We start from the raw sequence: 12,472 nt of genomic DNA on the forward strand, positions 1-12,472 counted from the left end.
TGTGTCCTCTTTGACTTCCTTCAGCAGTGTTTTATAGTTTTCTATGTATAGGTCTTTTGTTTCTTTAGGTAGATATACTCCTAAGTATTTTATTCTTTTTGTTGCAATGGTGAATGGTATCGTTTCCTTAATTTCTCTTTCTGTTTTCTCATTGTTAGTGTATAGGAATGCAAGAGATTTCTGTGTGTTAATTTTATATCCTGCAACTTTACTGTATTCATTGATTAGCTCTAGTAATTTTCTGGTGGAGTCTTTAGGGTTTTCTATGTAGAGGATCATGTCATCTGCAAACAGAGAGAGTTTCACTTCTTCTTTTCCTATCTGGATTCCTTTTACTTCTTCTTCTGCCCTGATTTCTGTGGCCAACACTTCCAAAACTATGTTGAATAGGAGTGGTGAGAGTGGGCACCCTTGTCTTGTTCCTGATTTCAGGGGAAATGCTTTCAATTTTTCACCATTGAGGGAGATGCTTGCTGTGGGTTTGTCATATATAGCTTTTATTATGTTGAGGTATGTTCCTTCTATTCCTGCTTTCTGGAGAGTTTTAATCATAAATGGATGTTGAATTTTGTCAAAGGCTTTTTCTGCCTCTATTGAGATAATCATATGGTTTTTATCTTTCAATTTGTTAATGTGGTGTATTACATTGATTGATTTATGGATATTAAAGAATCCTTGCATTCCTGGGATAAAGCCCACTTGGTCATGGTGTATGACTTTTTTAATATGTTGTTGGATTCTGTTTGCTAGAATTTTGTTAAGGATTTTTGCATCTATGTTCATCAGTGATATTGGCCTGTAGTTCTCTTTTTTTGTGGCATCTTTGTCTGGTTTTGGAATTAGGATGATGGTGGCCTCATAGAATGAGTTTGGAAGTTTACCTTCTTCTGCAATTTTCTAGAAGAGTTTGAGGAAGATAGGTGTTAGCTCTTGCCTAAATTATTGGTAGAATTCAGCTGTGAAGCCATCTGGTCCTGGGCTTTTGTTTGCTGGAAGATTTGTGATTACAGTTTCGATTTCCTTGCTTGTAATGGGTTTGTTAAGATCTTCTATTTCTTCCTGGTTCAGTTTTGGAAAGTTATACTTCTTTAAGAACTTGTCCATTTCTTCCAAGTTGTCCATTTTATTGGCATAGAGCTGCTGGTAGTAGTCTCTTATGATCCTTTGTATTTCAGTGTTGTCTGTTGTGATCTCTCCATTTTCGTTTCTAATTTTGTTAATTTGGTTCTTCTCCCTTTGTTTCTTAATGAGTCTTGCTAATGGTTTGTCAATTTTGTTAATTTTTTCAAAAAACCAGCTTTTAGCTTTGTTGATTTTTGCTATGGTCTCTTTAGTTTCTTTTGCATTTACTTCTGCCCTAATTTTTAAGATTTCTTTCCTTCTACTAACCCTGGGGTTCTTCATTTCTTCCTTCTCTAGTTGCTTTAGGTGTAGAGTTAGGTTATTTATTTGACTTTTTTCTTGTTTCTTGAGGTAGGCCTGTAATGCTACGAATCTTCCCCTTAGCACTGCTTTTACAGTGTCCCATAGGTTTTGGGTTGTTGTGTTTTCATTTTCATTCATTTCTATGCATGTTTTGACTTCTTTTTTTATTTCTTCTATGATTTGTTGGTTATTCAGAAGCGTGTTGTTTAGCCTCCATATGTTTGAATTTGTAATAATTTTTTTTCCTGTAATTGAGATCTAATCTTACTGCACTGTGGTCAGAAAAGATGACTGGAATGATTTCAATTTTTTTGAATTTACCAAGACTAGATTTATGGCCCAGGATGTGATCTATTCTGGAGAAGGTTCCGTGTGCACTTGAGAAAAAGGTGAAATTGATTGTTTTGGGGTGAAACGTCCTATAGATGTCAATAAGGTCTAGCTGGTCCATTGTGTCCTTTTAAGTTTGTGTTTCCTTGTTCATTTTCTGTTTAGTTGATGTATCGATAGTTGTGAGGGGGGTGTTAAAGTCTCCTACTATTATTGTGTTACTATTAATTTCCTCTTTCATACTCGTTAGCGTTTGCCTTACATATTGCGGTGCTCCTATGTTGGGTGCATATATATTTATAATTGTTACATCTTCTTCTTGGATTGATCCTTTGATCATTATGTATTGAAGGGGTCACTCTTGATGGTATTTTGTGAATAGTCTTTAAGGGACCAAGAACAGAAACAGAGAGACTGTGAGACTATTGCAGTAGTGCAGACGAGAGTTGATTGTCATATTGGATCAAGTAGGTAGTGACAGGTAGTTATATTATGTGTATATGTTTATATATACAATGAAAAGATAATCAGTATTTGCTGAGAGAGTTTGGAGTATAAAAAAAGAATGAAGTCAAGGGTGACACCAAGGTTTGGTATCCAGAACAAAAGGAAGGAGAGAGGTAATATTTACTGACTGGATGTATTTGGAAAGTACATTTAGCGAGTTCAAATTTAAGCATTCTAGACATCCAAATGAAGATATCATGTAAGTAACAGATATTTTAGGTAGACAATGTGGTTAAAAGAATAAGAGAATGGAATACAAGAAACTTAATGAAGATTATCTCAAAGGCACATGGTGATTGGTTGGGTGTCTGGGATGAGGGAAAAGGAGTCAAAATGAATGAAATTATGATTCCCTGTGGCACAAACTATTTACACTCAGGAGACTTTGTGGAAGTACTTAATATCTGTAGATTATATGTCTTCATCTGTATGATAGAGATCTTTGCTCACAGAATTTTTTTCACACTTTATTTTTTTCATTTATTTTTATTAGTTGGAGGCTAATTACTTTACAATATTGTTGGCTGCTATCCAAAAATGTATGGCTCACAGAAGTTTTAAAGGCATAAATGAGAGACTTATGGAAAGTTTATTGAATGTTGAATGATTTTATGAATAACATTGCAAAAGGGAAGCTGGTCTGAAGATGAGGTGATGATACCCATACATATTTTCCAAGGAAAGACAGAGACCCAAGGGGCAGAAACGTCTTCTGTTAAAATGTCTCATCTGCATCAGAAGTCAAAGTCTCTCATTCTTTGGTTTCCCACCCACCAAGGCCACATTGTCCACTTCAGGAGTAATTCCTTTCTAACTACTAGCTGCTCCATATCAATGAGGATACTAAGGCACCTCAGTCAGAGTCTGGGATCCTTGGGAAAGAAAAAAATTGGAGGACATTCCCACCTGAATACTTGAGAATTCCAAGGTCTTCAGTGACTAATGTTGAAGGGGTAAGCTATGAACTTTTTTAGATTAAGGTTTTGCTGTACCACCAACTAGTTTGAGATATTGGTTTTCTGTCCTGCACAATAGGAATAATAATACCAAACTTAGAGTGTCATTGTAAGAATTAGAATAATAATGTTTCTAAAATGCACAGAACAAACCCTGGTTCATTACAGGTTCAGAAAAAACCAGGTCCCTTCATTTTATGTTTTTCTAATTTTGGTGGGGTGGGAATGGCTACTGGATTGTCCCATCTTACAATGCTCTTGGGCTTATGGGCACTGATGCCCAGCCATGATCAATTACCTGAGAAGTCCATGAGGAGATGGAGCCTATCTCTCCCTCAGCTTTCTGCTCCACCTGAGGGACAGGAGATCAGAAATGGTGTCCTATAACAGATCTCCTGCCTCCTCCCTCACCTGTTCACCATCCAGCAGGCTCTTAGTATTGCTCATAATGCCCAAGCCCTCAGCAGGGACCACGTTTAGACAGTCTGAAGGCAGATATGAGGCAGCTGAACTGAGCTGAGCAAGGAGGAGAACCAAGTGACCCAGGAATCTGGGCCAGCTGAGAAGCCACAGAAGCTCACAGTACTAGATTGAGCTCACTTCTGACCCAAGAGCTGGGGCCCAAGGCAGGAAGCAGGGGCTTCAAAGAGGTGAGGACCTCCAGAGAAAGTAAAAGCTCCCCTACACCAAAGTGCAGCTGAAATAAGTCTTTGGGCAGTGTGAGGCTGTTGATGGAGTGGGGATATCCCTGCCTCCAACTTCTGGGACAGGTGGGGTTGCTGGAGCTCATCGTGTCCATCTTTGGTTTCTTGTAGATTCACTACCAGAAAAATCTTAAGCAATCTCTTCTTTGGGCCTCAGTCTGCTGTGTCCCCCTGGGAGTTGGGAAGAAGTGTTGCTCAGACCTTTCACAGACAGAGAGGCATGTCCTTGTCCTTGGCACTGGTTTCCACCCTTCTGAGGAAGCCCTAGGTGAGTCTATCAGGGAAGACTCATGACCAATCTCATGGCAGACTGTGGCAGGGCCTCTGTTATGTGTTTGAAAAGGTCAGTATAGGAGAGACCATGTCTAAACCTCTGTGAACCAGACAGGCATCATGGAACATGTGGTTAGGAAGAGGGCTTTGGGCAGGATGGTAGGGTTCCAGTAGTCAGGGATGGGAGCAAGGAGCAGGGAAAGAGAACCATCATTCCCGACAGAGGGATGTGAGTGAGTAAAAAAGAGGCTGACCTAGAGACTGAGGCCAGCAGGACTTTTCAATAGAAGCAACTGGAGAGGTCTGGTTCAGATCGTCCCACAAAATTCACTCTTCCTATCCCCTGGAAGCCTCATCAAGGATGGTCGGAGGATACTGACATCCATCTTCATGACCAAGTACTCCTATCCCAGAAAGGGACAGGCTGGAGCTATTTTTCTAAGAATGCAACTCCTGACTTTGAGGTCCTAGGATTCTTTTCTGAGAAACATAAGTCTTGGAAGGGGGTGAAGTGGTACAGATTCCTCTTTCAACTTTAAAGGAAGGTGGGTTTGGGGCCCTTGGGCCAAGTTGAGGCCAAAGTCCAGGTGAACACAAGTGGCCAAGAATAAGGTATATAATGTACACTACACACTCTTCCCAATACAAGTGTACTGTGGGACACAAAGACTTCGCCCCATGTGAGGCACAGAGAAAGCCTCAGGCCAGTCCTCTGTGGGCTCCCACCTATATGTGCTGCCTCCATGGATCCCCCAACTCAGCATCCAACACCAAGGTCCTAATTCCTTCCTCTGTGGTGTGGACCATCTCCACACAGACCCCATGCCTGGAATCATGTTCTCAAAAAGACACACACCAACCACACATCAGAGGCTGTGGGGATTAACACAGTCAAGAAGGTCCTCTTTGGGAAGCTGCAGGAGGAGAGGGGTCAGAAGTTGAGTCAATGGCAGAGGAGTGCTTGTTCTGCAGCTGTGAGGATCCTGAGTGGGAGGCAGCTTGGAGGGGCATCAGAGGAAGTGGTAGGACCACATAGGTCCAGGTAACGGTGGCCAGGAGGATCAGAGTACAGCAAACCAAAGGCAGTTGGCACCGGACCAGAGGTGGAAGAGGCAGGTGTCTGCAGGGAACAAGCTCCTGGTGGAGGTGTCCTAGGAAGGTCAGTTCTTCTGTTTCCTCCAATTAAATTATCTTCACAGCATGACCTGGCTTACAGACCTCACTGTAGATAGTAGTGAGAGTTATCCTTTCTTTCAGATGCTGTTCTCTGATAACCTGGGAATGCAAGACAAAGAGTTCCTGAAACAGCTGAGGGATAGAGGAGCCCTAGAATAGAATAGAACCAGTGGATGACATGCAATGCTTATGAATTCCCCTAAGTGCCCAGCATTATGTTGATCCCAAGCGCAAATTTTCTTAGTTAACACTGTTGATTGTCTGGAAAGTGTTAAAGAGGCAGTAGGAACAGAAACATCAGTGACAAGATTTGACAAACCCAGGCCAGGCAGTGAGAGACCTGGGAGAGCACAGTGCCCAGCTCTCACCTTGTTTGAGCTCTGTTGAGATTCCTGGGGGCTCAGCTCTGCATACTGGATGCTATCATCATCATCATCTTGTGATCTTGCACCTGAGAGACAGGTAGAGTGGAGCTTGAATCTGAGCCTTGGAAATTTGTACCCTCACTCACTTCTATGGACACAGACCATGGCCAGACCTACTAAACCCTCTGCAGGGACATTCCCAGGCAACAAACTGTAGGAGAAAGGATATCAAGAACACAGTGAGAAAGAGAGGTATGTGGGCATGGAAGAAGGGAAACCTGCCTCTTCCAGTCTCCATCTTCTTCCTACGTGTCTTCCAAAGGTATAGTCCGCCTCCGAGGATCAATAACACAGCTGCGACTGCCCCAAGGATGCCTGGCAGGAGGTCAGCATTGACCTGTTTGGCTGAATCTGTTTTCCTCAAACACAGAGGGGGCAAATAAGTTAAAGTCAAGAGAGAACTTGAGATATTCATTGCCAAAGGAAGATAGACAACAGGTGGAGAAGTCTAAAGAGTCCTGATTCAGAAGCTGAAGAGGGAGCAGTATAGCAGTTTCATTCCTTCAACCAGGTCCTAAGCTCCTGCTTGGTGACAGGGGCACTGAGATGAGTAAGATGGGGTGGAGAGGACTGAGAAAATATCAGTCTGCTAGACAGAGGGATTTCAGTAGAACAGAGCTTTACCCATTGCACAGAGGTCCTCAGGGAAGGTCTCCCAGAGGAGCTGATGCATCACTTGAGTGATGAGTAGCAGTTTCCCAGATATTCAAGGTGGGCACAGTATTCCAGGAAGGAGGGATACCACATTTGGGAAATGGCAGCCCCTAGGAGTTGCCAGCACCTTATTGCAGCAGGCAGGACTGGGCAGGTAATGAGATGTTGGTGAGGGGGATTAGTGAGGGTTTGTGGGTAATGCTGAGTATTGAAAATTACCTGACACTCTAGCCTTGTGGTAGAGAGGTCCAATTAACAGATGTTTTAAGTGATCCTGAAATTTAAGACCCCCGCACCAGATCATGAAGGATGGTTTACAGACAGTGAGACCGCACACAGGATGAGGTTATTCATTCATTCAATGCAACTTTGATTACATAAACTTTGGCCAGAAGCTTGTGCTTGCACAGGGATTCAAAGGAGAACAAAACGTGGCTCCTGCCTTCATAGTGTTCCTCACCATGGAGGAGACAAATCCATAAACAGATAATCACCACTCAGTATGGGGGTGGCCACAGACACCCTGAGGGAGTCGATGTCTGAAGGCAGGATGGCTACATTATTGCATGGCTCTGTGCAAAATGAAAAGGCAGACTCCTTGTTAAAAAATTATTAAAATTTCAAGACCTCAGTAGATTTTTAGACAAATTAGCAGATTTTTAGACCAATCATGGGGCCTATCGTAGGATGTGAATGCATTTTCACATGCCCACATATCTGCAGTGGCTGAGGAGAATCCTCCATGAAGAGTAAGACAGGAAGTTGAGGACACAGGGTGAAGAAGGGCGGATGGTCAAGGAAACAACATGTCCAGAGGTGCAAAAACTTGTAAAAGCAAGGCACATTCTGGAACAACAAACAAGAAATTCAGTGGTAAGTGTATAAATAAGATCAGAAATGTGGACAGAGGAGCGTCTGAGTCCCTCTAGGACATCCCACAGGAAGTCATGGAGGTCAGACTTGAAGAAAAGCCACAAATGACCCAGTGTGATTGCTTTCCTAAAGACCATGCTGAATGCACAATGAATGTTGGATAGTGGTGGAGAGAGGTATTCAAAACTACTACCTGGACTAGCAGGGACAAGCAGTTTAGAGTAGGTCATGGATGAAAAGCAAAACTAAGCTGGCTGTTTTTCCTAGACTCCTGTATGAAGTGGCCAGATAGAAAGCAGCGCTAACAAAATGGTGGGAAGAAAAGCTCTGAACCCCCAGACCTCAGTGCTATCTGATTCTGAAAGTGCTCCTCCCCTCTGGCAGATTGCACTCACCATGGACGCAGACTCTCCCAAGGTCGAAGGAGGCAGTTTTATATCCCACCGGGTTGCTGACCACACAGACAAGGCTGACATTGGACTGGTCTTTAAGCAAGCTCACAGCCAGGATGCGTGAGTTGGAGGCTGATTCTAATGTCCTTCTCTGCTCCCATTCTTCGGGGAGGCCCTTGTTCTCCCAGGTCACATTCAGGTCTTCTGTGGCCCCAGAGGCTCTGCACTCCAGGGTGACGTTGCACCAGTCTGGTGTGATGGATGCTGACCTCATCAGAATCTGGGGAAAGGGCACAGGCTCTGCGGTAGGAGGCAACAAAAGAATAAAACTTCACAGATGTGGAAAACATTACATGCCACAGTTTAATATCTATTACCTCATTGTAGCCAAAGCGTATAAGGAAGCCTTATAAAGAAAGTGAGTGAGCAAGTGATAGTCGCTCAGTCATGTCTGACTCTCTGCGATCCCATGGACTGTAGCCTGCCAGTCACCTCTGTCCATGGAATTTTCCAGGCAAGAACATTGGAGTGGGTTGCCATTTCCTTCTCCTATAAAGAAAGTGGGTGCATTTTATACTTAAAACATAATTTTCCTAAAGCTAAATATTCACCAAGAGCTTGGAATGGGGCCATTGGGTTAGGCCCTATGTAATTTCACTAGGTTTAACAAGCCTTAAGAATCATCCACAAGAAAATAAAATTTGGATTCCATTTTCTTAGGGCCTATTATTTTTTAAAAATTGGATTTTTCCCAGAAGAGAAAGAAGCTTGTGAGCTTGGGACAGAAAGGCTTGTTCTGGTTCATGACCCGTGTCTCCAGCTGAGATGAAGCATGGGGCAGCACAGCTCTTATTGGGAAAGATATCCGGTTAGTTCTAGAAGGCCAGAGAAAGGCACTAGGCTTCCAAAAGTAGAGAGACATTTTTGGGAGATGCAGTGGTAGCAACTAGGAATGACAATTCCATATGTGGTTAGAACATGCCACTGAACTTGTGGTATAGACAGGAAGAAAAGTGATAGGTTTACAAGCTGCCTTAGAAATCCCGTGGGGACTTATGAGTTGTCTTCTCCATAGAAGGATATTTCCCTATGCAAGGAGGATCTTTAGAAAAAGACAGTGTTCACTAAATGGGTTCCTTAAGAAGCATTGCAGTGTAAACTTTCTCTATGCTTTATGTAGCATTTAGGAGCTAAATTGTGGTGTCTTTTCTGAGTGAGGCCATTAATGGATTGGCTCTGAGCAAGAAGACAGTGTACAGGGGATAACTACACTTGGATTTCCAAATCATGATAGAATAATAGCCCCTCAAAGATGCCGTGTCTTAATCCCTGGAACCTGTGGCTATGTTACATTACATGAAAAAGGGGAATTAAGGTAGCAGATAGAATTAAGGCTGCTAATCAGTTGACCTTAAAATAGTGAGATTATTCTGAAATATCTGGATGGGCAAAATGCAACCATAAGTTTCCTTGAAAGAGAAAGAAGGCACGGATGACAGCAAGATGCCAAGGCATATGATTTAACAACTATCCATGGTCAGAAATACCTCTATGAGATCTTCAGAGTTCAGTTGGGGGATTCCAGCACTTTGATGAACCAAAAATCCTAGTTCAGCCACAGGGCAAGTGTAAGAAGAACAGTTTCACTTTACCTCATCACTTTGATCCCACCCCAGGATGACTCACTGCTGAGAGAGATGCCTCTAGACTGTGACTTTTCCCACAGGAGAAAGAGGGAATGAAGTGACAGTCTAGCTTCCCCATAATTTATGAGACACTGCCTGGGAAGCTGCTTCTGTCTCACTGCACCCAGAACAGTGAGGACATTATTCAAAGGTGCATGCATGTGTGCTAAGTCACTTCAGTTGTGTCCAACTCTTTGCAAACCTATGGACTGTAGCCCACCAGGCTCCTCTCTCCATGGGATTCTCCAGGCAAGAATACTGGACTGGACTGCCATGCCCTTCTCCAGGGGATCTTCCCAACCCAGGGATCGAACCCACATCTCTTATGTCTCCTGCATTGGCAGGTGGATTCTTTACCAAGCAAATGTAACTGGAAGGGGATTGCAACAGCTGGGACACATGGCCCTGAAAACCATTTCTCACATATACCCACAGATGGTGGTCAATGCAACCCTATACCCAAAACCTCACATACTCCTGCAGCCAGCATCCCACATGCCTCTACAGCTGAAGCCTCACATTTTGTTGAGCTTTACAGTGAGTGTCTCCCCCCACCCCCAAAGCCAGCTCTAAAATACTGGAAGAAGAGACTGCTTATTCAAATACACAGACACCAGTGCAAGGCTACTAGAATGGAGGATCAGGGAAACATGGCAATACCAAAGGAGCAAAACTAACTCCAATAACAAACCTCAAAGAAATAGAGATCTAGAAAATGCCTAACAAAGAATTCAATATAATAATGTTAAATAAGCTCATCAAGCTACCAAATAACACAGACAGACCACTAAGTAAAATTTGGAAAACAATTTGTGACCAAAATGAGAAGTCCAACACAGAGATGGGAACCATTCAGAAGAACCAAACAGAAATTCTGGAACTAAAAATACGACTGTGCATTAAAAATTCAATAAAGGGTCTCATCAGCAGACTTGATCAAGCATAAGAAACAACCAGCAAAGTCAAAGATAGAGCATTTGAAATTATATGGTCAGGGCAGGAAAAGTAAAAAGAGTGAAAAAAGTTTATGGGATACCACAGGAAAATCAATACACACATTATGGGAGTTCCAAAGAGAAGACAAAGAAAAAAAGTAGAAAGCTTATTTAAAGAAATTATGGCTGAAAAATTCCTAAGTCTGGGCAAGTAAATGTACATTCAGATTCATGAAGCCCAAAGGTTCCATGATGGTTTAATCAAAGAAGTGTAAGTCAAGACATGTAATAATTGAATATTCAAAAGTCAAAGAGAAAGACAGACTTTTGAATATAGCAAGAGAAAAGCATCATATACAAGGGAATCTCTATAAGAATATCATCAAAGGAAGAGGAGGAAAAGAAGGAGGAGGAGGGAGAAGGGCGAAGAGAAGAAATAGCAGCACCAGCTAACATCTATGGTCATCAATCCTCCAGGGTTGTTTTAAGTGCTTTACATGTATTAGCTTATTACAAAAACTCTAGTGAAAGATACTCTAGTGAAAGAGGACACTTAGGCACACCCAAATTGAGTAAACAGAGATCCCATGGCCAATAAGCAGCAGTGTCAGGAAGGTTATTCTTGAGGTTACCAACAAGACAGTGTTCATGTCCTTAGATGTTTTGTTAATGTCTCTTGGTACTATTATTGAGTTCTCGAGCATGGTCACCTCTAAGTGGTGCCTTACTCACAGCAATGCAATGGCCATAACCATTAAGGCCAGAGTGGGGAGATGCAGAAGGACCTTCACTCAGAATGGGCAGAAGAAAGTGAGACGACCATAAAAATATGTTGACAATTGCTTTAAGCAACATGACATGGCTTGGAGAATTTGGTAATTAGCATCAACAAAAGTATCCCTTTATTATGAGAGATACTTTTGACTGAGTAAGGCATATGGTCAGTGCTCTTTTCTACATTCATAGTTACAGCCACCAGCCACCAGAAGTCTTTGCAGGTGACAAAAAAGCATGGGGAAGATGTCATTTGTTCAGCCTCTCTATATACCTGAATGACAGCTTCAACATCAGAACTTCTGTAGCTATAGTGCAAGCTCTTGGAAGGGTGGGGCCATTTAATCTTTGCCTGCACAGTGTCTAGAACTCAGCAGTCATTTAGATATATGACCTAATATTCATTTAGGAAGAATGATTATTAAGAGCCAATAAACCACATAAACCTCTGGCCTCTAGGCTTCGGGGATCAGAAAGGCTAGTGCTCTGGGTCCAGGCTCTGCCACCTCCTGGCTGGGTGATTACAGAAATCACTTAAGCATTCTAAACCTCAATTTCCTTACTTATAGAAAGAGAGAATTACAGCATATATTTCTTGGAGATATTTTGAAGATGCAATTATGAGGTAAGAATTGAGAGTATGAACTGTGGAACAGACTTGCAAGGATTTTGAACTTTTGCCCTGTCTCTTAATTAGATATATGATCCTGGAGAAATTGTCTAAACTCACTGCATCTCAGTTTTCTCATCTGAAAAATGTGATAATAATAGTACTTACCTCATGGGGTTTTTGTGAGGACTAAGTTAATACACATGAAGTGCTGAGAACAGTGTCTGGCATATAGGAAGTTGTTTAAATGTTCAGTCATAGAATGCTTTTAAAGCTCATGGCATACTGGAAATGCTCAATTAATGGTTGCTGTAGCGTATTTCACTGGTAATAGTCAACATAGGCTGAAAGGGGGGGGGACATCTACTGTGAAATGTGAATGAATCACAAATTGCTACAAGTTATGATTTTAATAGTGCTACTGTCTGTTTCCTGTTAGTGACACTCTAGACTGTTCACTCATAAAAAAAAAAATCACCAGATTTCTCAGCAGAAACCTTATAGACCAAGAAAGAATGGAATGATGTATTCAAAGTACTGAAAAAACCCCACTGGCAACCAAGATTATTACACCTGGTAAGAATGTCCTTTAAAAAAGAAGAAGAGATAAAGACTCTCCAAGACAATCAAAAATTGAGAGAGTTTTTCACCATTAAACCTGCCTTATAAGATATGCCAAAGGGAGCTCTTAATGTTGAAACAAAAAAATGCTGAAAACATATAAAATATAAATGCATAAGTCTCACTGACAGT

General features: G+C 42.0%; 1 protein-coding gene and 1 long non-coding RNA gene across 6 annotated transcripts in view; one reads left to right on the forward strand and one right to left on the reverse strand.

The window, feature by feature from the left end:
* Positions 1-12,472, forward strand: part of LOC110142058 (uncharacterized) — a 163,148-nt gene that overhangs the window by 70,683 nt on the left and 79,993 nt on the right. The window lies entirely within an intron of this gene.
* Positions 2,833-12,472, reverse strand: part of LOC139035153 (SLAM family member 7-like) — a 28,821-nt gene continuing 19,181 nt past the window's right edge. For 3 of the 4 annotated variants that reach the window (XM_070467541.1, XM_070467542.1, XM_070467540.1), the window contains 4 exons: positions 7,719-8,015; positions 6,019-6,147; positions 5,740-5,822; positions 2,833-5,470 (listed from right to left, as the gene is read on the reverse strand). In XM_070467541.1, coding sequence (XP_070323642.1) covers positions 5,378-5,470; positions 5,740-5,822; positions 6,019-6,147; positions 7,719-7,989 — 576 coding nt within the window. In that variant the 5' untranslated portion in view covers positions 7,990-8,015 and the 3' untranslated portion in view covers positions 2,833-5,377. The remainder of the gene's footprint in view (positions 5,471-5,739; positions 5,823-6,018; positions 6,148-7,718; positions 8,016-12,472) is intronic. The other variant, XM_070467543.1, reaches the window with a different exon arrangement.

Source organism: Odocoileus virginianus, chromosome 5 (assembly GCF_023699985.2).
Source record: "Odocoileus virginianus isolate 20LAN1187 ecotype Illinois chromosome 5, Ovbor_1.2, whole genome shotgun sequence".
In the NCBI taxonomy this organism is placed as follows: Eukaryota; Metazoa; Chordata; class Mammalia; order Artiodactyla; family Cervidae; genus Odocoileus; species Odocoileus virginianus.